Here is a 27655-nt window from a genome sequence, read left to right as displayed (position 1 = left end):
GAAATGTTCTCTGGAAGAACATGCAGTATGTTAAAAACAACAACAACTATTACAACAACTATGATATATTTAAAACAGCCCTCCTATCCTGTCTCCCAATCCCTTTGCAGAATCAAACTATCCACACTTAGATACCTGGCTGCCATCCTCCTGTGACCTCCTGATAACATTCTGTCTGGAATCAATCCAGTACAACTGTTTGTCTAGTGGGTCATAGTCAATGGCCCGAACATTTCTGAGGCTGTGGATTGGAAGGATGATATCTGGACTCTGCTGGTCATCTATCACCATACGATTGATTGCATTCTTCTGACTGAACAGCAAGAAACTTGTAGGGGCTGATAGTTGAATATAAACAGATACAAAAGACATGGAGTTGGGCGAGAAATGTTTTAAACAAACAAAAACATTTAAATACAAGTGCTTATAAAAATTACAGATAGCAAATACCATCACAGATATTCTCTGACACATAGGAGCTCTACTTCTTCTATGATGCCATGTGTATAACTTAAAAACAAGATAATTTATTCCTTTAGAAATATTGGCTTTACCCACGTGCAACTTTGAATGTATTAATCTACAAAATGTCTTATGATTAAACAATTACAATGTATTTAGTTGGGTTGAAATTCTAGCACCAAAATCTCTCTCTCTCTCTCAGACTAATGACTCACAAAAAAGGCAGAACATGGAAGAAGACTATAAATCATGTCTCTCTCTCTCTCTCTCTCTCTCTACATATATATATATATATATAGTCTGACCTTTAAAAAAGCTATTAACCACAGTTTCTTGGTTTGAATATGGTTAACTCCAGCTTTCCTTCTCTGATTGCATAAAGTGAGGAGGCGCATGTCATGTAGGTTATTCAAATGATACTGTATATACTCATGTATAAGTCTAGAAATTTTAGTCCAAAAAATGACCCAAAAACTTGGGTCAATTTATCCATGTGTCGATGTAAGTACTGTACTTTAACCCATATATATATATATATATATGGAACCATCCCCTTTCTCTGTGACTAGTGATAAAAGGTGAGAGCTTAATTTATCCCGGGAACACCAAAAAGAAGCATGGATCCCCTCTACTTTACCATCCATCCAGCCTTTAGGATAAGCACAAACAGTTATGCCTGCTGGAATTTTGTAAGTTGTTTGGCATTGTTTTCCTTGCTGCATCCTTTAGATCCTTTGTCACATGCCTCTAAGTTTTATCCTCAATTTATTCACGGGTCATATCAAAATCCATAATTTTGGCCCCAAAATCTGCCCTCGATTTATAGATGAGATCAACTTATAGTTGATTATATATGGTAGTCAATCTTTTACTATTAAATTGAAAACTTCACTGCCTAGATGTAACTATACAGTAGGTGAACTCAACGAATTCAGTCAAGGTAGATGATCTGCAGTCCTGTTCTATGGGCAGACCTTAGTCTGAGCACTCAGCAGTAAACCATGGTCTGGCATTAAACTCAAAGTAGTACTAGACTGTTTAGAAACAACACGAGTGCAAGACAGGTCCTGTTACTGCTGTCAGCCCTCACCCAATGCCCAGTAGATTAACTTTGGGGCTAGGGAGAAAATGCTGAAGAAATTCACAGAAAATCCCTAGCAAGGAAACATTCCCCATGAGGGATATGACTGGGGAAAAAGAATCTCTATAATAATAATATATGTAGGGTACCTGGTTGTCCAATCTAGTAAAAAGTTTGGCCTATGTTTTGTCTCTTTTGAAAATTAATATTGAAATATAGCACATTTATCTGTAGGCCAAACTACCAGCCTTTCAACAATACAGTCTCAGTTCTTTACCCAGTACTGTTTCTATTTCATAACTAAGAGAATATGTGCATATATATGGGGTATGGCTCACAAAAGAAAAAAATGGCTTCAGAGCAGGATTTCTGGTTGCACTACCAAGAAAGTTAAAAGGGGGGAAATAAGTGGGGGCATGCACATGTGTGTGTATGTATGTGTATGCGTGCACACAGGGCCTTATTGTTTTTGCCAAAAGAAATATTTAATTGAAAGCAGAAATATTTAATGCCGAGAGCATCTGACAGCAAGAGGTTGTTTGGTTTTTTTGTTTTGTTTTGTTTTTTAAAATTAATAGACTCCTTGCCTCTAGTTACCTAAATTCAGAAGCAGGAAAACTAACAGCCTTTAAAATTTTACAGAATCATGAAGAGAACACATCATTGAGAACACTCAAAACCAGTCACAGGCAATCCCATTATCCCCTTACATTTTCTTTTTACTTTTGATAAAAGCTTGCAAAAATGATTCAGCCACATCTGTTATTTCTCTATTTTCAGAGCTACTGTAATTTAGTGGATTTCCCCCCCAAATCTCACCTCTACCATTAACACAGTACAGGCATACCTCAGTTAAAAGGGTTGCTGACAGTGAAGCCCCTTTTTACACCCACCCACCAACCCCCCTCTTTCTTCATCACCATCTGTTGAGATGGGTCTATATTTGGGATATTCCTGTTTCTATCATCTGAGTTGTAATTCATTTTGATCTGCATTTAAATTATTACTGTAGTTGCACTCAACTCAGAACCACAAAAATACAGTAGTCTCTACACCACTAAAATTGTCATCTATGTTTATGGCTTACCGCTACATGTTTTGTTGTCAGAGTTCAAGGAATAGTGAGCTGGACATCCACAAACAAAACCACCAACAGGCACTGCCAGGCAGAGATGGGAGCAATGCCCATTACTGGAAGCACACTCATTCCAGCCTGCTTGCCGGGATGAATGGAAGACTAGGATATCCATCACATAATCCAAGTGGTTTTGGATGACAGTTCTGTTTTGGCCACTGGTTTTGTTGGCACGCTCAATGCTACGCCGGCTCCAGTCTGTCCAATAGATGTAATCCTGGTATTGAGTCAGACCAAATGGATGAGGCAGATCATCTGCTATAACGTCACGGTCAAGACCTATTTTTTTAAGTGAATTAAAAGAAATATTAAATATATTAAAAACAGGACATCTGAGTTATCAAGATGTTTCCCTACACTACAAATCAAACTACCATAGGAAGCAGAGTCTTAATCAAATACGTCTGTAGAATTCTCCACTCTGTATCACTATTAAGACACTCCAATCTGATTTCTTGCACCATATACAAAATAGTGTATCTAAAGTTTCAGACACACTGTAAACATTATATGAAATTTTAAAAATTTAACAGTTTAACATGCATTTTATCTTTTAAAAACTACACAAAACAAATGGATTCTGACAGCATTAAGTCGCAAAATATACATTCTACCTTTTCAACTATAAATATAGAAAACATTTTCACCATGTTTTTTATCATATATAGTTTTGTAAGTTAAAGATGAAACAGCGAGAATAGAAATTACTACAAAACATAATTCAAGATCCATTCCTTTACCCACTTTCCTGGGAGTAAACTTTGGTGAACTAAAAGGCACTTACTTTTGAACGCATATTTCCTGGCTTGTCCAGCTGGGTTGTACTTGCATGTAAACATTCTTTTAGACAAGGGAAACCTTTCTGGGCCTGAGGGCTATTCCCATTCCAGAGTGAGGGTGGTGATACACATAGCAGCACTGTCCCAGGCTAGACTCAAACATAGGATACGATGGGGGGGGGACTTGCTCTCTCACACACCCATTCACCTATAAACTGTGAGTGTGTCTGTGTGTGTGTATGTGTATGGACGTATGTGTATGGACGTGTGAGTCTGTCCCTTTTTCTTTTTCTTTGTCCTACACATCCCTAACTTTCTTTCTCTGCAACCCCCACCAAAACATTTAAGCTTAAAAATGAAACTAAACTATTATGCGGATAGCAAGCATACTGTATATACTCATGTATAAGTCTAGAAATTTTAGTAAAAAAATTGCCCCCAAAAACCTGGGTCGACTTATCCACGGGTCAATGTAAATACTATACTTTAACTCTTATTAAAAAGGGAACCATCCCCTGGTGAAAGGCAAGGGTGCAATCTGTCCTAGAGACACTGACCTCCCTCTGTTCTCTCTTCCATCCAGCATTTAGTGTCAGCCAAAATCATTATGCCTGCCAAAATTTTGTGGGTTCTTTAGCATTGTTTTCCTTTGCTTCATCATTTAGATCCTTTGTTGTATGTCCTTAAATTTCACCCTCGATTTATCCAAGGGTCATATCAAAATCCATAATTTTGGCCTCAAAACCTACCCTCGACTTTTGCATGAGGTCGACTTATAGTCGAGTATACGCTAGGTTTGTAATGCTCAAGGAGGAGAGGATTAAATCTAAACCTCCCGCTGTTCAGATTCCTTGTACTTGCTTACCAGACATGAGAACTAAAGCTACCAATGGAAGTTTTTTAAAAACTTTATTGCCACTTGAAGGAGACTGAAGATGAGTTGAAGAAAGAGGCTGTGGGCCTGGGGGCAGGCCATACAGGTACATGCATCCCCTACCCCAGAGGTTCCCTGCTCTAAATCTTAATATTACTGTCCTTTATCTAAACACAATGTACACTGTTAATAACATCTTGTGGCATCTTTCTGCTTCTTTAAAAAATAGTTCCTATGGTCTAAGAACTGTTTTGAGATACAAAGAATTGCAAAAATCTGTACGTATATCAATTTTTTCTTTGCTTCCTCCTCCTACACCCCCAAGAGAACCACAAGCAGATGCAATGTGAGGGACTGGCATTGGAAAGATAAAGTCACATCCCACCCATATGCTTGCTGAAGTGTTTCTTTTTTCTACTCAAGCATTGGGTGTATTACTCCTGGAATATCACAGGATGGAAAAACAGCTGACAAATATATTACATTCAGAAGAAAAGTTCTGTTTAAGAGTGAGCATACTAAGAGCCAAAATGAGTCTTGTGTAACCTTAACGATAAGAAAGTAAGAAGATGGACATCCAAAAAGAGAGGTGGGAAAGATCTGCAGAAGCATAAAGCCTTTCAGTCATTCCACAACCCACTTCACAACTTTGCCTGATATGAAGAATCCTAGATTGCACCCATACACTTACCTAGCATATTTGATGATTCAATCAGGTTAGTATCCAGATCGGTCCAGTATAATCTTCTTTTAACATAATCAATTGTCAGTCCATTAGCCCGTCCCACATTTGGCACCAATGTACTTCGTTCACCACCATCCATGGCAGCTCTGTCTATTTTTGGCTTGCCTCCCCATTCTGTCCAATACATAAACCTAAAGATACAAATCAAGTATTTCATTTAAAAGAAGCAACGATACAGAAATAGCTGGGAAATATAGCTAAATATTAAATGATATTTAATATTATTAAATATTAATATTTAATATTACATAACTTCTATTTCTTATCAAACAATAACTGAAGTACATTTATCATCTTATGCTAAGAACATTTGGAGTTGCACCAATCAGGAAGAATTATTTTATTTTATTTTATTTATATCCTACCTTTCTCCCAACATGGAATCCAAGATTATTCATAGTATGAATTCAAACAAAACACAGTTAAAACTGGTATAACAGGTAAGTTTTAAAAACAATTAAACAATCATATTAAAATAATTGATTTAAAATAGTTTTGAAACCTATTAAAATAATCACGAAAATACAACACACTCCAATTAAAAGATCTTCTGCATCAGACAGCTTACTGCTCAAAGTCCTGAGCAAATAGAAAGTGCACTGCATCTCAGCTTCCTGTGGCAAGGAATTTCAGCAGCAGCCAGGGGCTTGCTCTCAGGTCCTCACCAACTAAGATAAAGTCCTCGCCTAAGCACTTTAAAACTCAGGCAAGCTCATGTTTGGAGATACAGACTTTCAGATAGTCTGCACTCAAGATGTACATGGCTTTCTGGGTCATAACCAGCACTTTTAATTGTATTCAGAAACAACCCAATCTGTGACACTTTTTCAACAGGGAAATGAGGTTTTCCCCGGAAACAGCCCCAGTCAGCAGCCCTGGTGCAGCATTTTGGACTTGCAGGTTCTGAACAGTTTTCAAAGGCAACCTATGCAGAGTGTATTACAATAACAGGATGTAATCAAGGCATGTATACCATGGCTTGATCTGACATTGCAAGAAATAAAATGATCACTTCGGGCTGGAAGCTTTCTGGGCTGAGAAACTTTCCAGTCTGCCAGATTTTGATTTGAGACCTTCTGCTGGGGATGGAAAAATTTACATCCAGCAGATCCAAATATATTTCTTATCCACCACTGGAATGCCCTGCTTTGAGACCTTATGCTTGCTACTACTTATGGAACCTTCCATGCAACTAGACTATCAGTCTGGACACAGCTTTCACACCAACACAAACAATGCATATGCAGTTTTTGTTTTTCTGTCTGGACAAATTTTGAAATCTGAAGTTGAGATTCCAGTTGCATAAAGATATTTTACTATACTTAAAATGAATGTCTGATCATGGGTGTTGTATGTTCTGTGAAGTATAACATTGTTTGTTGTTGTTGTCATCTAGGTCTCTTGTTTTTGTGAACCTACAAGTTGTTTCTGACTTATGGTGACCCTAAGGTAAACTTATCAAGGGGTTTTATTGATAAGGTTTGTTCAGAGGTTTTGGCTTTGCCTTCCTCTGAGGCTAAGAGTGTGACTCGCCCAAGGTCACCCAGTGGGTTTCCATGGCCAAGCATGGATTTGAACCATGGTATCCAGAATCCTAGTCTGACACTCAAACCACTACACTATGCTATCCATGGTTTCAGGTTTACTTTCAGAAAATCAATACTCTATTTCTAAGAAATGTATACCGTATATACTCGACTATAAGTCAAACTCATGTATAAGTGGAGGACAAGTTTTGGGGCCAAAATTATGGGCTTTTGCTATGACCCGTGGATAAGTTGAGAGTAAAATTTAGGGGCATATAACAAAGGATCTAAAGGATGAAGCAAAGCAAAATAATATCAAAGAACTTATAAAATTCCAGTAGATATAACTCTATGTCCTTGTTCTTAAGACTGGATGGATGAGAGAGTAGAGGAGGGTCAGAGTTTCACATATTATAATTCTGCTTTTCATCAGGAGATGGTTCCTTCTTTTAAATAAGAGTTAAAGTACAGTACTTATACTGACCTGTGGATAAGTCGACTCGGGTTTTTGGGGTCAATTTTTTGACTTAAATTTCTAGACTTATACATGAGTATATACAGTATGTGTTTTTGCCTCCCAATTTTGCATTCAACAGGATGTAGTCATTTTCATACAATGGGTTGACTTTTCTAGATTTGAGGCATATCTCCTGACTTGTACAAAAACTGGCAAACACGTTCCAGTTCAGATCCCCCTCTTTGGGTAATTTTGGAATTAACTCTGGAGCCTCTAAGCTTGTGTTTATTTAAGGAAGAAAGAGATGGCTCTTTTTGCAATCTCTGGTGTCAGGTTGGCTTGGCATATAATATCTGGCTACTTACAGTATGACCTATGACATCGTGCTAAACTAACCATACGGGATAATCCTAACCTGAAGGCTATGAGACATGTTTATGGAAGGAATGGATCAAATCAATGTTACTGACTGGACTACAGTCAAGATGGCTAACTGTTAGTTGCATGATTTACATGCTGCTTCTAGTTTTGCAAGAATTATTTTTGTTCTTAGGCATACAGTCAGCCCTTTGTATCCGCAGGGGGGTGGGTTGGGGTTGGACCCTTCCACAGATGCCAAAAATTGCAGCTCAAGTGCCCCGTGCATGCACTGCCATTGAGTTGAAGGGGGTGGAGCCATCTGCGGATGCTCAAATCTGCAGATTGCAAACCCACAGTTGGGGTGAGCTGACTGTATAAAGATACAGAAGGATACAAGAGCAAAAACAGAGGGCCAATACAGACAGGCAGAAAGGAGCACTGAGACACCGCCTCTTTCTGCCCCATACGGAGGACGCAGCAGCCAAATGTCGTGGCCTCCAGGAGTCCTAAAAAGAACCCGCTTCCGGCAGGTTCTTCTTAGGGTGTGCACGTGATGCCATTGGTGCCCTAACATGCGCTGGTGATGTCTGCATGGTGCGGCGTCATTTGGATGCTGCACCGTGCATGCGTTATCATGGCAGCCCCCATGTAGATGGGTAGGGTTCGGGAGCGTGTGGTTGCTCCGCTCTCCCAAGCCCTAATTTCGGCCCCAGGACGGCACTATTTGCCCATCTGTACTGGGCCACAGTTTCCTGAATAACTCCTGTCTAGTAGAAAAATTACAGCATTCACTGTAAAACCAATGAATCACAAACATTTATTAAGATCAGCTAGACAGAAGGTTCACCAAACAAATATTTACAATGTTATCAAAAGACTGTGGATGGCCTATGCTGAACAGGTATGGACAACCATAACAATGATGTTTGCAAAAAATAGGAGTGACTCACAGATGGATAATTTATTTTAAACCCCTGCCTTGTGGGTTGCATTATCATACAATGAGTTTATTTTTATATTCTAATTATTTTTATGCAGATCAACATGTTTGAAAACCACTGATATGAGAAAAATAAGCCTTCGAGATTTAGTTTGGATTCCTCAATGAGGGTAACAGTAAATAACCTTTCCTGAAATATCACTTGTCATCACTATTGCTCTTTTTCTGCACTAACTGACCACAGAAGAAAATGCACTCTCAGTTGATCCCAGATTACATCTGTGAAGGAACAGCACTATTGTGTGAACTGAGACTGTACTGTCCTGACATTGTACCCAAGAATCTTCTGCAACGTACAGTGATTTCTCAGCATGTCAACTGTATAAGGAAACACTCTGTCTATACTAGCAGTCCCAGAGATAGCCACTGTTTTCTGTTTTGGACCTTAATAAAATATAGTTTCAGCATCTTGCATAATCGTGTAACATTCAAAATTAACCAAGTAACCCACCCTTCAGCAGGATCCAGTGCCAAAGCCCGAGGACTATCCAGATCCTTCCACACTAGAACCTGGCGATGTTGCCCATCTAACTTGGACACTTCAATACGATTTGTTCCTGTATCAGCCCAATACAAATTTTTTCCTAACCAATCCACAGCCATGCCTTCTGGGTAATCTAAGCCAAACTCAACCACATGCTCCAAGGCACTTCCATTCATGAATGCTCTGCTGATGGTCTGCAGGAAAAGGATGCAGGGGGTGGGGCAGGGAGAAAAAACACAGAGAAATTTAGAAAGCACTGTAACATTTGGTACAAGATCCAGAGTCTTTCAATGTAATGTTGCCTTGGGAAGTAACTCACTCTCTGACCTGATCTGTAACATTGATTGTTTTCACAGAACTGCACTATTTGTAATACAGATTGTAGCATAAGCTGTATTGGGAATTCTGGTGCATCTTTACTCACTTCTATAGTATATCACTGCCACGTTTTAGTAGGGAGGGGACATAAGTGGTCATAGAATCATAGAGCTGGAAGGGTTATCCAGTCCAACCCCCTATCATGAAGGAAAACCCCCAACAGATGGCCATCCAGCCTTTCTTTAAAAACTTCCAAAGATTGCATGAGGTTCCCTTAGTCTGAGAGGAACAGAATAGTAGATACATCCAGAACCCTTGCACTGGGACAGCTCTTTTTGCTTCAAACGTTAGAGACCTGAGTCACCTTGAAAACATCCTCGGTAAGAGGTCTCTTCAGTAAAATGCAAGTGCTGTGCTTAAATACTTTCTAAAACCAAAAACCAATTGTGGTCAATTACATAATTACATCATTTAATGTATTTTTAAATTCCTACTGATCAAAGGTCTGTGGGTAAAATACAACTGGTTAATATATAAAATATTTTGAAATACACCAATACCTTTAATGAAATGTCTGTCCAATATATGCGATTGTCAGTCACATCAAAATCTAGAGCAGACGCTTCTTTCACTCCTGTGAGTGGAATGGCAACATTATTGTTGTTAGTTTCCAAAGATATTCTCCTGATATCAGCTCTACGAGAAAACAGCAAGAACGCTTCTGGAACTATGCAGGTCTTCATATCACTTATGAGCTCCAGACCTATGGGGCAAGCGCAGCGCAAACCTTGAGGCCTGTACAGGCAAAGGTGACTGCAACCCCCATTGGATTCTGCACAGGGATTTGAACCTAAAAGAAATGGAAACAAAATGCACATATAACTCACTGTTCTCTCATGTAAAATTAATACACACAATTCTTACTTCACAAGCATTAACAGTTATAACAGCTTTACCCTTGTACTTTCCACAACTATAATATGGTCAGCCCACACAGCAGACTCACATGAAATAGATATCTTTAGACTGGATCTCTTCTTACTACAATACAGAAAATTACTATCTTTCTATATGATAACAAAGGATGCATACGTTATAAGCCAATTTAAGAACCACTGTTGTATGATTACTGACCTGATTCATTTGGTCACAACTAAATAAGAACAAATGAAATCTATTATTTAAATTTGTTGCTGTTGTTGTGTGTCTTCAATTTGTTTTCGACTTACGGAGACCTTAAGGTGGACTTATCACAGGGTTCCATAGAGCATCATAGAAATATGTAAAAGCATATCACTTTTGTTTTGGTCAAACTCATTTCATTTATACAAGTCAAACTCATTTGTTTATACATCTAACTCAATTTGAATACCACTAATTACTTCCATGCAGCCAATGGCAATTTCAGACAAATCACTGAAAAGAGGCAACGTATAGGTTGGGATCTTCCTGGTGCACTGTGCTGCCATATAAATCTTTATACTAGCAGCTGCACTTTTGATGAATGTATAGCAATGGCAACAGAAAGCAGATAAGTTTGCTTATTTCACCAATTTCTGCCTTCTGTATGGGTCTCCATTGTTAGGTTGTTTTGGAAAAGCTGGTTTGAAAAATTCTTCCGAGAAATGCACCCTATGCTCTGGGGACAGGTCCTGCCTGCTGCTTGAAAGGAATAATTCCAGCAAGTTAAATACTAAAACTGAGGGACTTGACAGATGAGCAGAAAGGGGTGGTGAGATGCTGCCCCATTCTGCCACGTATGGAGACTGTGGCAACCAAACACCGTGGGCTCCAGGAGACCTAAAAAGAACCTGTTCCCCGGTGGGTTCTTTTTAGGCTTCATGCAGGGTGTCATTGGCGCACTTGCGTGCCATGACATCCATGCGGCGTGGTGCAGTTTGTGCTAGGCAAACATCATCGTTGTGCGCCCCATATGGACAGGTGTGCGCCATGAAAGTGCCCAGGCAGCATGGTGAAAACTTTGAGCGTGGGGATGCTCAGCCCTCACCCCGCCCGCAGGACAGTGCATTTCACCCATCTGTACCAGGCCTAAGTTAATTAATTAATTAATTAAAATTAGTTAAAAATAAAGTTGAGTCAATGCATCATTTATTGTTGAATCACTAGAGTCCGAGACAATCAACTTTGAATCTACTTCAGTGAGGATCTCTGCATGCAGCTTCAATAAAACCCTGGATGCTATCAGACATAGTTCCTAAGGATGCTGTCAACTACAAGGTCTTAAGATCTGGGTGTTGCACCTGTCCATCATGGACAGTAAACAGGTTGGGCTGGAAACCACACAGATGTACATCTGCTGAGCTATATGGAAGTTGCTTCTGATGTGAATCACTGGTTGGTCAGGCCACAGCTGCCTGATGAACAGAGGATACAGGGGCTGACTGTAGAATGAGAGATCTAGCTGGTGACAGTACTGTTGAATGATGAGCATATTACTGAACCACATGGTGATATGGGATATCACAGACATGGTCAGCATCCACAAAGTATTACCCATGGTACCCATGGTATTTCTCTCAGAATAGAGCGAGTATAAGGAGAGGAGTGTGATTTATTTATTTATTTATTTATTTATTTATTTATTTATTTATTTAATGTTCCATCTTCCTCCCGGTATAGGGATGCAAGGTGGCCAACAAAATTTAAAACAGTCTAAGTTAAAACAGTATGAAACATTAAAAATACAAAGTTTTAAAAACAATTAAATAATTTCAAAAGATTAAAAACAGTACATTATTAAAATTTAAAACTGTTTTTTTTTCAAAAAGACCTTCTTATATAAAGTATCAGCTGGAATGGCTAGAACAATCTTGATGATGATGACACCAAAAGCCATTGCAATACCTCCAGCCACTTTCAGAACCATGTCCCAAGAAAGATCTACCTTGATACCAAGAAGAAGGCGAATGAGAGGATGAGGTAGCAGAGTAGCAGACAACCTCTTGACATAGAGGAAATAGATTCTGTACTGGTGTCCATGGAGATCAAGACCCAGTCCGTGGAGATCAGGACCCAGTAGTGCTCAGGACCCTGATGCCTGATGGACCATACTGGCATTGGCAAGTGACTTTGGGGGGGGGGCTCAACAATCCCCTCTTTGGATGCTGATCAAACCTGAATTTGCAGTATCTGGAGGGACTCTGCAGGAGAAGAAGCTGTACAGCTGTCGAAACCAGCAAAACCATGGGTTCGACAATCTCAAGCACAGGAGTGTCTCAAAAAGGTTTATGCTCTTTCTTGGAGTGTCTTCTCTTCTTTTTCTGAAATGATGTGGGGAAGAATGCTCAATTGCCAAAGAATGTTTCAGTGTTAGTGGAATGTTTCGCTGAGATGATATGGTTTGTGGTGACTTAGGTTTCCTGACTGTGGCCACAGCACTAAGGCTTGAAACTGAAGATTTCTGCTTCATCAACACGGGAGAAACATCGGATTCAAGATGCCATTTCCGACGTTAGCTCCCAATTCAGAGGCGTTGGAACCCAAAGGTTGTTCTTGAGAAGAAAGGCTGATTGTTGGTTCTAAGGTTGCTCTCAGTGGTGCAGAAACAGTTGCAATTGGCAGCTGTGGTTCTAGGCCTCCTCATATAGAAATGCCTTTAGCTGTCATTCTCTGTTTTTGCAAAGTCTGAAGGCCTTGCAATGGGCACAGATACTAACATTATGCCCCTTGCCCAGGCACAACAGACAACACACATCTTAATCGCAGCTGAAAAGCACAACTCCACAGTGAGCTGAGAGTTGAGAAGAAGAGTCTTGGGTAACCTAAGCTGATGAAGAGATATCAGACAGCCATAGGGAAAACCAAAAGAGTAGCCAAATGTCAAGACAAATTTATCCAAAAACTGTTAATGTGAGTAAAACACTAGCAAGGCTTCTTAGGTACTGTTCATGTGGCGGATGAAAGGAAATGAGGTAAATGAGTGGAAACAGTGAGAGAGAGAATCATAGAATCACAGAGTTGGAAGAGACCACAAGGGCCATCCAGTCCAACCCCCTGCCATGCAGGAACTCACAATCCAAGCATTCTTGACAGATGGTCATCCAGCCCACTTAAAAACCTCCAAAGAAGGAGACTCCACCACACTCCAATGGAGCGTGTTCCACTGTCAAACAACAATTACTGTCAAGAAGTTCTTCCTAAGGTTGAGGTGGAACCTTTTTTCCTGTAGTTTGAATCCATTGTTCTGGGTCCTACTCTCTGGAGCTGCAGAAAACAAACTTGCTCCATCTTTAGAATGACATCCTTCCAAATATTTAAACATGGCTATCATATCATCTCTTAACCCTCTCTTCTCCATGCTAAACATACCCAGCTCCCTACATTACTCCTCATAGGGCTTGGTTTCCAGACTTTTCACCATTTTGGTTGCCTCCCTCTCCAACTCTCCAGCTTGTCAATATCCCTTTTGAACTGTGGTCCCCAGAACTGGATATAGTATTCCAGGTGAAGCCTGACCAAAGCAGAGTGGTACTATTACTTCCATATGTCTAGACACTATAGTTCCATTTATGAACCCTAGAATCGCATTGGCTTTTTTTAGCTACCAAATCACACTGTTGACTCATGTTCAACTTGTGGTCTACTAGGGCTTCAAATTCATTTCACATGTACTGTTGTCAACCCAGATGCCCCCCCTTCCTGTATCTGTGCACTTTATTTTTTCTGCCTTAAGAGTTCTCCCTGTTGAAATTCATTTGTTGGTTTTAGCTTTCTAATCCATTAAGTTCATTTTGAATTTTGATCCTGTCCTCCGGGCTATTAGCTACCACTCCTAATTTGGTGTCATCTGCAAATTTCATAAACGTGCTCTCTATTCCTTCATCCAGGTCATTGATAAAAATATTGAATAGCACTGGGCCCAGGACAGAACCCTATAGCACCCTGCTAGCCACTTCTCTCCAGGATGAAGAGGAGCCATTGGTGAGCACCCTAGCTTTTTTGCACAGAGCTGAAAGTGGGCAGAGCTACCACCAAAAGGCCTGGCTAGCTATTCTACAAGTTCTGAAAATGCACTGCACAGACACGGTATAATCCAACAACATGAGTCATAGAGACCACGAAGAAGAAGCACCTTTCATCAAATAACTTGGTCAGAATGACTTTTTAAACGTTTCCCGTTCTTTTAAATTGAAAAGCATTTTGATTTGATATTTGTGACTACTGTTTTCATCTTGTGCTCTTATATTGTTTTGTTTGCTGTTTATTATTACTGCATTTTATGCTATTTTAGGTTTTCTCTGATTTTATTGTTGATTTAGTTTTAGTATTTAACATTTTTATTACATTACTTTCCACTCTAGAAAAGCTCAAAAGAGAATGGCGGACTACGAATCTGGAGACCAGGGTTTGAACAGCCATTTGGTCATGGAAACTCACTAGTTGACCTTGGGAAAGTCACACACTCTCATCCTCAGAAGGTGGCAAAAACAAATTGTTTCTAAAAAAATTCTGCCAAGAAAACCCGTTAGGGTCACCATAGGTCAGAAATGACTTGAAGGCACATGACAACAACAACTATGCCATACAATCTCTAGGTTACTTATAATAAAGTAAGTTTAAATAATGTAAATTTTTGAAAAACTAAACATTCTAAAACATATTAAACAATTTGATAAATTAAAATTAAATGATTAAAAAATACAGTTTAATACTATGTATAGAGCTTTGAGGCCAAAAAGACGTTAAAGTAAAATCTATGTTGATGGCATAAGGCCTCCAGGAAGAGGGTCTTCTCCTGTATCCTCACACAATGCACTGCTACCACTAGTAAGACACAAAGGAGGGATCTTCCAGAAAATCTTAACCCTTAGGCAAGGATATATAGATGTGGGAGCCAACGTGGTTTCCAACTGGAGACCATGGTTCAAAACCACACTTGGTCATGGAAACCTACTGAATGACCTTGGACAAGTCACTCTTTTTCAGCCTTAGAGGAAGGCAGTGGCAAAACCCCTTCTGAATAAATCTTGCTAAGAAAACCCCATGATAGGTTCACCACTCTGTTTGATGACACATTGAGGATACTATAGCATTAGCAAAGGAATACTTTTTTGGCTTACCTCAAATTTAACTGCCTACATTTAAAATTATTTAAAAGAAGCCTTACTGAGCTTTAATTTACAATTCAGATTTTTAAGACACTCACCAATTATCTGATGGACATTTGTAGCCTTCAGCCCCATGAGGTCTGGTAACTGATCGATAATGATTTCCCTTTCTGCTGTCTGTTTATGAACTCGCTCAATGCTTCGCCTTTGCCAGTCTGTCCAATAAATATAGTCTCCCAAAAGTGTGAAGCCAAAGATATGAGGCAGCTTGTCCTCCACAAGGACTCTCCTGTTGGTTCCATCTGTGTTCATCACCTTCAGGTGAAGTAAATAATATTAATATTATATTATGATGTAAATATGTTATATTATAATGTAAACCATAAATATTATGATGTAAATGAACTACACATACACACACACATACAGGGATGGAGTGTTAGAACCTATGTTCTGCACCCAAAACTGTAAATTTTCAAACCTTACAAAGTTAAATTTTATTTCACAATATATACAGTATAATGCTCTGGCCTTGCCCCCTTGCACTCCTTGTGGTTAAGTACTTGCATATCACATGTTATGAGAGCATTCAGTCGCACTTTCTTGAGATGCAGCTGAACTGCATACTCTCAGAAACTATTGCATGCTACATCTTTGCATAAAACGTTATTAGGGCTTCCCACCCTCTGTATAGTGATTCATGTAGGTAGCAGCGTTTTCTTGCGGGGGCAGGGTTGGGGTTGGTAAATGATGGTTTCGATTTATTTAGGCACTGGGTAGCATGAGGGCCATGCCCCAATACTACTGAATGGCAGGGAATAAACTAAATGACACTTTGGGTCCCCTTCAGCATCGCTATGATTCCATGGTAATGATATCTAAAATTCAGCAGAGCAACTGTTAAACTGAACCCTGAGACAGCTGACAGAAGCTGAGGTGTGTCTGGTTAAAGATTAATATCCCCAACAAACAAGGGTGAAAACAAATTTAATCCCCAAATAGGGATATGGTGGAAGTAGGCTAGACACATAACAAAGAGCCAACACTATGATTTTAAAGAATACAGATACAATAAGCATAAAAGAAACCTAAGAAAATGAAGAGAACCAGCAGGATACAGTAATTTCTGGAAATAAACGTTACAGAAAGAGCTTGAAAGGACATCGTGGGAATTGTGGTGCTTTTGTATATTGAAAAGGACACAGCATAGAACAGACTAAAAACATTATCAGATTTCTTCACAACCTGTAACAATATGAGAAACAATGAGCCCGAACAGGCAGGCCAAAATAAAGGTGCTTCGGACCACTCAGGAAGCAGACCCTAAATAACTGGAATGTTTCAAGATCAAGAAAGCTAGCACACTAAGTCACACTATGGTTAATGAGATATGCTATGGAAATGGTTTAAAGAAGAAAGGCTTTCTTAAGAAATGCAAGTCTTACCAAAGGAAAGTAGTCAATGTGGGACCAGTCCAACAAGTCCAAGGGAATCCAAGAAATTACAATACAGTAATCTTAACATCAGTTCAACTTCCTGTTGTTTTTTAACATGTATACAATTGACGGTGTACTTTCAAACAGCTGCTGACTGATTTATGATTTACATGCATTTAACATGTATAAAATTGAGTTTATACAGTGTACTTTCAAACACCTGCTACGTCCCACACTAAAGATTCTTGATCAGACTTAACAATCACAGGAAAAGATATCCTCTTATTGACTGATGGAGGCTACTTTTTCCACTTATGGTACTCAGTGACACGCCAAGCCCATTAAGTTGGAAAAATCAATATTTCAGCACCCAATGAAACCTTGGTTAGTGACAGGAAATGACAATGGCAGGTACATGTACTACAGGGTTAAGCAATGTTCATGCTGTCAGAAAGAATCATTTAGTGAGGGGCATAATTTAGGGGCATGAAGACATTTTGCTGTAAGAGACAGCCTACGTCATGCACCCAAAAAATAGCTAGCCTCATTTTTAAAAGATAAACTTTTTACAACACAATCTGATTTATATCTTCACCTAAGCAGAGATCTACACTGAGTGGAGGTAAGACTGCTGCTTTAACTGAATTCCTTTAATAAATTGATGGCATTTCTAAGAAAATGAAAGAGTCAATTTGAAATAACGTGAGTTGGCTTTAGGCTCATGTCTTTCTCTTCCTCTGTCTCCTATTTAGCACTAATCACCACCGCTGGGATATCTAAACTGTAACATATGGTTAGCACCCTCTCAGGAAACCCAGGATAGTAAACTCCCTTCCAGCCATGAGTTATAATTCTACCTCTAACCATAACTAGCCAGTTTGAACATAGGAACAAATATTGTTTGGTGCTAAACAGAAAACACTGGCTCAGATCCTATACACTTTTAGCATTTGGCATAAATATATTACAGTATAGATACCATTTTTCACACTTGTGCAAACTGCTGTGCAATAAGTATCACAGTCTTCCTCTTGCTTTTGTAAAACAGTTACAGTAATTAACTCCTCACTTGGCAAGTCAAAGGTGAGGGAGAGGATTCTTTGTGTGCTTGTGGAACCATTAGCACAGGGTGACCAGACGTCCTCCTTTTCCAGGACCTGTCCTACATTTCAGCCTTCTGTCCAACAGGAATTCCAGAATCTACTCCATTTTGAGCATGACTAAGAAGCATGAATTTACATTTATGAGTGTTTTCAGCTTTTATTTTGCCATGTCCTATATTTTTTTTCAATGTCCTACATTTCATGGTGTCTTGCCCTACTTTGCAGTTAGGACATCTGGCCACCCTGCACTAGCACAACTCGGGCCCACAGTTAAGAAAACTTAGTCCAACATGATTCCGGCCAGAAACAAAAACCTGGGTGGTGGGGAAGTTCACAATGACTGAATTGGGCCTGCATATTAGAAATTTTGATGTCTGGATTTATTTGCATGACATTATAGAAACTACAGCAAGCCCTTGGTACCTGCCAGGGCCCCGCCGCTATGGGTACTAAAATCTGTGGATGCTCAAGTCTCATTAAATACAATGGTGTACTAAAATAATGTCCTTAAATAAAATTGCTAAATCAAACTGCTTTTTGAGATTTATATTTTTAAAAAATATTTTCAAGCTGAAGATGGTTGAATCTGAGGATAAAGAATCTGAGGATACGAATTAGCCTATGATTATTTCCCCCCATTTATTTAAAGTCTTACAAAACATTTTAATATCCCCCCACCACCACCACCCTTAGTTCCTAGTGCACCAGCCAAGAGCTAGTCACAGTCACCACTGATTTCAATGAATCATGCCAATCCAGTTCTGAGAAAATGCATCTAAGTACCTGGACAATTTCAACAGGAAAGAGGAAACCCTTAAAGTAAACAAGGTTTGGCTACCAGTCCTGAAAGATAGCAAGACAAAGACTCAACAAATGCAAATGAAAACTCTCCCAGCAGACAATGAGCACTAATCAAGAGACATTAATCCTCTTGTGCAGACCCTCACACCCTGAGGCCTGCCATTAGCAACAAAAACAATATACATGCAAATTCACTCCTGCCTTTCCAGGTCACACATTATATATACCCAAGTCCTTCCCAGGCAAACATTCTCTGAAGATGCCAGCCACTGATGCTGGCGAAACGCCAGGAAGAAACTTGTCTGGAACATGGCCACATAACCCGACAAAAACCACAAAAAACTATGGATGCCAGCCATGAACGCCTTTGACTTTACAATGCATCTAAGATTATTTTATATATTGTGTGTGTGTGTGTGGGGGGGGGGGGGGGTTGGAGAAATGTCACCCAAAGCAGGGCCTCAAGCACATATACTATATACAATCTCATTCGTGCATTTCAAAATAGTCAGACCAGCTCTCAAATTACAACACTCAGCAGATTTGAAGTATCTGTTTCGTCTGCATTTTTCCCTTAATACTTGCACATGGCCTGGCCCCTTCTAAAGCAAGCTATACAACAGTCTGTTCTCATTTTGGCAAGGAGTCAGACCTATCAATTTCCATCTCTCTTTCAGAAAGGTTGCGGGGAAAGGGGAAGAACAGAGAACAGTGGGTATAAAGTCTTCAGTCTTACTATTTACAACCTATGTCTCTGAGGCAGGGGGAAATGTCTAAAGGCTACAACAAGTGTTTCCTAAACTCCTGAAGCCAGGGGAGGAGTGGAAGAGATGGTTAACTTAAAACAGGAGGCACAATTCACTCCATCCTCTGAAACAAAACATCTTTATCTTTGCTGATCAGCTCCCAAAACAAAACAAAACAAAAGGGTGACCGCCCAATGAATATTGCTTTCAACCTCCATTTGCACAATCTGTTAAGGCTCAGGGATGGAAATATATTTTTAAGTAACATTTTCTGAGAGTTGCCCACAGTTCTAGCATGGCCTATATTGACAGTTTTGCTGTATCTCTCTTCTTCCCTTTGAAGGGATGATAACTTGGTAGCAATCACAAAAGTCAATGATGCACAGAACAAGGAAAACCTAACTATGGGTGCACAGACTAGTGGATGCACTAGAATGACAGTTTAATTTTACAAGACAAACTTCAGGTCTCCTCCTATCAACTATCAACAGTTGCTACAAACAAGTTTGGAATTCATTGTACAAAGGAAACAAAAATCTACCAAAAATTTAAGCAAAAACAGAAAAAAGAGAGGAAGAGTTGTTTAAACTTTAAGTTGCAGGCTTTCAAATCAGCATGAAAATATTAAAGGGAGTATTTTCATAAAATAAATATTCAGCTTCCCAAATTTATTTTCTTGATCATTATCCCTAATTACCCCTAATTCCTAACAACCAGATCACTTCATCATTACATATTTAGATGTGCACCATAAGCACTGTTAAGATGTTGATATTAATATAAAAATAAATGCAAGGGGGTGGGGACTTAGAAAAGTATGGGACTATGCCTGCCAGCTTTGGTCTTTCCAGGTTAAAACAATGCCAACTGCACAAGACCATCCTGATATTATGAACCCAGACATAAAGAACAAATCTGTTAAAGGCATATACGCAAATACAACTCATAAGGACTTGGACGTCAGGGAGTTAGCAACTCCAGCAGTGCAGTCCCAATTCCAACTATATTAAAAAGAACAGTTTGAGATATTTTAAGTGCACAACTAATTTATTAAAAAAAGTTGTACAGTGGACCTCTCACATTGGTGGGCTGGCGATCCACAGATTTTATAGCCCACAGATCTCTATGGCCCATATTATTCAATGGCAGCACATGCATACAGAAGTGCTGACATATACTTTGCCATTACTTAATATTATTGGCCACGCCTATCAGCGGTTTTTGCCATCTGCACGGGGAGGGGGCAAAACCGAACCCCTGCGGATGGGAAGGGTCCACTATAAACATATCTAACATAGAGTGACATCTTTGGAGGCTCTGTAGAATGGCTACAAGGGTTTTGTTTCTGTAACAAACCCAGATTTATCTATCTGCAACATGTGACATTTGTTCATGGCTTCATAAAATAGGGTCTGTCCAGAAGAAATGAATGCATGGGTTTAGTGAGAACACACAGGTTGAAAAGAACAATGGTAGTGCAAGAATCAGATACCTGGGTAACAAAACACTTGCTAAAACTAAAACCTCTAATGAAAATTAGTAGAGACAATGGTTAATGCTTCCTTTGACATCAGTATTGCTTTTCCAAAGTTCACCATTAGTAGGAGATAGTGTGCAATTTCTGCCTTTATTGGACAAGGGGAGAACAGAGAACAGAAGAATGGATAGATTTTTCTAAAACCCTTTAATGCAAGAGCTTGTATTAAATATGGAGAAGATTCACAACACATATGTAACGTGGAGATACTAGTGGCAGACCAGTAGTGGGCATAATAAACACAGCCAAAAGAGGAAAAATCCTGTTCCATCCCATATTCTATGTAGAGCAACAAATAAATAAATAAATATATAAAGCCAATTTAACAAAGCAGATCATACATTTTTAAGCTCATGGCATGGCAGGGGGAAAAACTCAAGTCAATGAGAAATCTTCCCCACTGGTAAGCACAATAGCAGCCATCCGATTCAATAGACATTTATCAGCTGTGAAACCTGAAGAGATAAATGAGGAAGCTGTTGAGCCACAGCCTTCCTCTGCCTGCTGCAAGCTGCCAGATAAAATGGGAACAAAAGCTCCCTGCTGAACCCCCTACCAGTCTCCATTAGCCCCTGCTGATGCTTTATTATCTGAGGGCTATGTAATGGTGCACAGCAGGAATCACCATGAATTGGTAAGCTTAAAAGGGGGGGGGGGGGACGGGGGACGGGACAAAACCTATTTTTGAAAGAGACATCTTCCTTTTTCCAAATGACTCAGCAAGCTTGTTATCTGAATAATGCATGCTGGGAAGCAAAAAAGTTACCTTTTATCATGTAGCTGTGAAAACCTTTAGGACTTCATGTTATCCAATACAGTTCACAACACTCCAAAATTTATTTCATACATTATACACACAATCATAAAAACAAGACGGTCAGCAAGCACATACCAATATGTATGCTGAGTGCTGCTGAGTGATTCAAGGGGATATTCCTTTCACAAGATAATAATGGTTCTGGTTTTCCAGTAATTTTATACTACATCTAGTTTTTATCCAATAGTTTGGAACCAAAGCTTAGCACAAAGAGAGGGAAGTTGAATACTGAGATAGCAGTTGAAGGACTTCACTCCTGTTAGCTAGGATCTGTTTAATATAGACAATTTTTAAAATAATGTACTGTTATGTTACCAGCTTGGAATCTTAGTGGATCAAATTTGAATTTCAAATTTTATTTAAAGCATATCCACCTCAAAAAGATCTAACACTTGGATTAATCACTGTATTTTGTGGTATCTTTAAATGTTAGCTTACCAGTTTGGCTGCTGCTTCCACACTGGCAAAAGACCATGTAATGACCAAGTACCTGCCAGGGAACTGGGATATGGTTGCTAAGCACACTATCTGTGGTATTCAAAGGAGGATGACCTTACATGTTTACTCACTGGCATACAACTGTGGACCCACAAAGCAACCATGACAATGTGGAAAGGGGCCTTAAATTAATTGAAGAATGCAACAAGAGCATTCTTCAAGAGCATAACTGAATGCTTCATCTGTGCAAACAGCATTTATAGGAGGCATTTTAATGAAAACAGATATGGTGATGAAAGTCTTCTGAAGCAGGAAAAGAACTTCAGGGGCCTATAAGAGCTTACCTTGAATAAGTAGCAAGATTTTAAGCCTGTCAAGTTCGTCTGTTACACCCATGGAAACTAATGGAGACACTTGTTACTAGGGGTAAGGGATGAATGATTTGTCAAAAGGTTTATTTTCCTTTCTTTGGAGGGAAGGATACTTTTTCTGAGTCATTTGAAGAACTGAGAAAATTTCTGAATTTATCCTAGGGAAGGCACCCATCTCTTCAAGAAATATACTTTTGTAAATCTAAATCAATATGGAGTTTATAAAAATCCCAGGCTCTAGCTTTAAAAAGTTACAAAAAAGGGAAAGTACAGAATACAGTAAGTTCTCCATATCCACGGATTCCTTATCCATGGATTCAGTCACCCATGGCTTGAAATTTAATTACACACACACACACACACACACACACACACACACACACTCCAAAATGCAAAGAATGATTTTGCCATTTTATAAAAGGAATGCCATTTTAGTACACCATTGTATTTAACGGGACTTGAGGATTCACAGATTTTGGTATCCACGGGGGAGGTGGGGAGGGTCCTGGAACCAAACTCTGGTGGATACCAAAGGCCCACTGTATGTAAAATAATGTAAAATTTAGAAGAGAAAACCAAGCTAATAAAAAAATGCACCGCAGCCATGTAATAGGGAAAATCATTTCCTGTATTGCTATGTTCTCCCTCCAGTCCATCTCCCCTGATCCAGGCCTCGGAGGTAGAGAAGAACTGTTGGCCCTCATCCCCTTCCCCTTCTCCTTTTGTGTCGTGTCTTTTTTAGATGCCACCATAGAGTAACTTCCTTCTCTGTCTGCATTTCAAGTATTCATTCTGACTCACCAACATTGATATTTTTTTTTACAACAGATAATAAAAGATAAAAACTGAAAGGCTCTCTGAAAGTTAGAAAAATATGCAGGTATTACCATTTACCAACAGCTAAATCTGCATGTTGTTTGTAATTACTGATGTTTACTGAGCTATCAAGTCACCAGTGCCTGTCCAAGGAAAGGATCTTATTTAGATTGGTTAAAATAGACATAAGAGACCTCAATTTTATCTGTTTTGGCATCTCCCCAGTATATCTTGTTTTCATCATAATCCAGCGCCAATCCATTTGGCCATCCAAGGGAAGTATTCACCAGTACAACTCTGTCTGAGCCATCTAATGCTGCCCTTTCAATCTTTGGAATCTCTCCCCAGTCAGTCCAATACATGTAACTGAAAGGAAAAGAGAAAAATATGAAAAAAGACAATTATAACAAATATAACATTAGTGGATTGTACCTTTTGTTGTGGAGAGAAAATCATTTCCCTATTTATATAAACGTATAGGCTAACATTTAAAAAAAATATGAAAGCAAATCACAAAATAAACGCATCACAAAATACAAGAAAACCAGTCAAAATTTAAAGTAGTAAAACTGCAAAATGATTGAGGGTAGCTTGCTATGGCAGCAGTTAGGGGAATGCCAGAGAAATGATATATATTGCTGATGAAAGCATGCTACACTAGCACCCTGTCCAATCTCAATGAAGGATCATACCTCAGGGAAAGCCTCCCTCTGCACAATTAAAAGTAAACAGTAATTACACAAGTATACAACAAGCACCTTCCCTATCAGAACTTAAAACTGAAGTGGGCCTTTATAACAGAAACCAATGTCTTAGACAAACTAGCTGTCGAACCACATATACAGTGGGCCCTCTCCTTACACAGAGGATCCATTCCTGATCCCCCCACATAAGGGAAAATCCATTTATGCTCGAGCCCATAAGAAATAATGGGGCGTGTTCATGTGGCGGAGAATGGCATGGTCCAGTCCTTCCAAAATCACACACTGTTTACCTCCCCAAGCGACTTCCGCGTAAGCTGGAAGCCGCGTAAAATATATAAATCTTGGGACTGTATAAATCTGGGGACTGGTAGGCTGGTGGGCTGGGTGGCTGGCAGTTATAAGGAATCAGTGACTATATTGGAAGGAAGGTAAGAAATATGACTTGCCCAATCATAGGATCCAGAACTATAGCTCTTGGTTCTTCCAGGTCTTCTGAGATCAAGATCTTCCTCATTGTTCCATTAAGCCTTGTAACTTCAATACGGTCCGTACCAGTATCAGTCCAATAAAGATTTCGAGCAATCCAATCAACAGCAATGCCATCAGGATGTGCAATTTGTGCCTGCACAACAAACTGGCTAGCTGACCCATCAATGAAAGAGCGCCGTATGGCTCTCACTTCATCATCTGTCCAGTAGATATACCCTTCTACAGGATCATAATCAATAGCAATGGCATGCCGAATGTCTTCCAACTGCAAAACAATATCGGTGAAATCGGGAGTGTCTAAAGATATCCGCCTCAGATCAGTCCTCCGGGCTAACAGCAGCAACTCCATGGCACCTTTACAGATGAAGAAATTAAAAAATAAACTTCACAGCAAGAGAACCTATTTATCATTTCTTACATTTGTATCCTCCTCTTCATTAAAGATGATTAAATCAACATGATGGAATGTATCCCAGTTCAGCCTCACAACAACATAATAAAGCAACAACCTTGTGATATCAGTTTGGCAGAAGGCAATCTGTCACTCTTTGTTTTATACATCAAATTTATGTTTCTTCCAGGCCTCCATAACTATAAATTCAATATTTGAAAATGCTTACCCAGGACTGACTGCATTTTAATCTTTTTAAAGTACTTTATTTTAGCATTGAATTTGTTTTAATTATTATAGTAATTTAATTCTATTTTAATATACTGTTTTTGTATGTTTTTAACTGTATGGTGTTTTTTAATGTTGTAAGCCGCCCTGAGTCTCAGCCCTGGGAGAAGGGCAGGATATAAATACTACTACTACTACTACTACTACTACTATTATTATTATTATTATTACTACAGCAGCAGCAGCAGCAGCAACCATTAGTGCCTGGTTAAAACCTTAGATTAATTAGTTTTCCTGTGTAAGTGATGGCATAGTTCCTTGGAGGTGGGGGGTTTTCCAGATTCACTGGGGTCTTGCGCCCCTAACCGCTGAGAATGTATTTTACTTTAATATCACTAACTTATAAAATAGTTTTAGAACAATTCAATAAAAAAAATATACAGGACTGATCTGTAAAAAAAAAAAAAACTTCCTAGGTAGCCAGGCAGCCTGCTTGCATAAAAAGATCTTTCCCTGCTAAGCAAAACAACAACAGAGAGTCGGGTATTCTCTCTTGATGGGTATTGTGGACTCTTGGAACCACCACGACAAAAAACAAAAGGCTTTCTCTGATATCCATAACAAGAATGAAGGTGGTGGACACAAAAGAAGAGTCTGTGAAAGTAGAGGGAAGATCTATAGAAGATCTCAGAGCAACCTGATAAATGAAAAAACAGTCCATTGAATAGGGATCTTTCCCAGAAGCATACAAACAGAGGTCAACGCTTGTTCTCCATTATCTCACATTCATAGGCACATCACACTTAAATACAACTCCATTTAGCTATTACCAGTCCCTACAACAAAATGTTGCTTGGAGGGGTGGGGAGGCATATCTACCTTGTGTTCTATCCACCAGCTATTACTTAACTACTTCTAACTCCATTCTCCTTTCATGCAAGTATGTTATTCAATAACCACACAAAGTAATGATGATATTAGTTGTTATGAGAACCAATGTTGGTGTAGTGGTTTGAGCATTGGACTACAACTTTGGAGTCTAGGGCTCCAGTGGACTACAGCTTTGGAGACCAGATACTGACGCACGCTGTCACAGGCCACATGAAATCATGTAATACGCCCACACAACAGTGTGTTGAACTTTGTACTCAGGAATTCAACTGTGGACCTGGTTTCACTGTTCCTCGACCCTCTTGCAAAAGTAGGCTCAGCTCACTCTTGCTATCTGAGTGTAGGTAGGACTGGTTTTCTGCATGGTTCTCTCTCTTGACTGAGATGAGAAGTTAAATTTACAGTGCTTTATAAATAAAAATTAATAATAATAATAATAATAATAATAATAAATGCAGACAAATTGTGGTATCATCTCTAGTTTCACTGGAGAGAACAATGGGCATTTTTCTTCCCCCAGCCTACAGGGAGTGGGACTGGGAGCATCACTAAATCAGGTGTTTTCATAGACCCCATCCTGGGCATAAAATACTGTTTGAAAACACTGACATTCTGGACCATGCCAACTACTACCATGTCAGGATGCACAGGGAAGCCACTGAAATCCACAAACACCTGGACAATTTCAACAAGAAAGAGGAAACCCTTAAAGTAAATAAGGTTTGGCTACCAGTCCTGAAAGACTCAACAAATGCAAATGAGAACTCTCCCAGCAGACAATGAGCACTATCAAGTATCAAGCAGACATTAATCCTCTTGTGCAGACCCTCACATCCTGAGGCCTGCCATTAGCAACAAACAATATATATGAAAATCACTCCTGCCTTTCCAGGACACACAATAGATAGATAGATAGATAGATAGATAGATAGATAGATAGATAGAGATAGCCAAGTTCTTTCCAGGCAAACATTCTCTGAAGACGCCAGCCACAGTTGCTGGCGAAACTTCAGGAAGAAACTCTGCTAGAACATGGCCACATAGCCTGAAAAACCCACAAAAAACTATGGATGCCAGTTGACATCACATAAGAGAGGGTAGCTTGCCCAAGGTCACTTAGCTGGTTTCCATGGCTCAGCAAGGAATTGAAGCCTGGTCTCCAGAGTCACAGTATAACACCCAAAGCACTACACCATGCTAGTCAGTTTGATTAGCCAAAAGAGTGAAGCTACAAAGAATTAAAATAATTCTTAGTTCAGCTCCTTGCAAAAATATTCATGTTTTAAGATATCTAGAATGAATGGAAACAGGACATTAATGAAGGTCCAAAGTTCCCCCAACGTAGAAATTTTTAAAATACCCAAGAAGATTAACATTTTTAAAGCATTATGCATGCCTTAATCCTTATAAAAACAATGCATCATTGAGAGTTCTTCCCCCTCATTTTCATCCGGTTTAGCAAAACAGATTTTGGTACGATTTCCTCAGATCTGTAGAAGTATACTGAAACTTATGAAAGCAAAGGCTACCAATTTATTTATTTATTTATTTTCCTCACTTAATCTCAAAAGTGCTACAACACCCCTTTACATAATGGG

At 39.3% G+C, this 27655-nt stretch overlaps 1 protein-coding gene across 3 annotated transcripts in view; it reads right to left on the bottom strand.

The window, feature by feature from the left end:
* The window catches only part of LRP6 (LDL receptor related protein 6), a 96815-nt gene that overhangs the window by 36362 nt on the left and 32798 nt on the right, over positions 1-27655 (bottom strand). For all 3 annotated transcript variants that reach the window (XM_089524875.1, XM_089524876.1, XM_089524877.1), the window contains exons 6-13: positions 24505-24901; positions 23549-23720; positions 15388-15604; positions 9782-10071; positions 8871-9097; positions 5023-5207; positions 2631-2957; positions 136-338 (exon numbers count right to left, since the gene is read on the bottom strand). In XM_089524875.1, the coding sequence (XP_089381001.1) occupies positions 136-338; positions 2631-2957; positions 5023-5207; positions 8871-9097; positions 9782-10071; positions 15388-15604; positions 23549-23720; positions 24505-24901 (2018 nt within the window). The remainder of the gene's footprint in view (positions 1-135; positions 339-2630; positions 2958-5022; positions 5208-8870; positions 9098-9781; positions 10072-15387; positions 15605-23548; positions 23721-24504; positions 24902-27655) is intronic.

This window comes from Sceloporus occidentalis, unplaced genomic scaffold (assembly GCF_023333645.1).
Source record: "Sceloporus occidentalis isolate IW3139 unplaced genomic scaffold, rSceOcc1.0.p SCAF_5, whole genome shotgun sequence".
NCBI lineage: Eukaryota > Metazoa > Chordata > Lepidosauria > Squamata > Phrynosomatidae > Sceloporus > Sceloporus occidentalis.
Note: the sequence above shows the minus strand (reverse complement) of the source record. Positions and strands in the feature narration are given on the sequence as shown.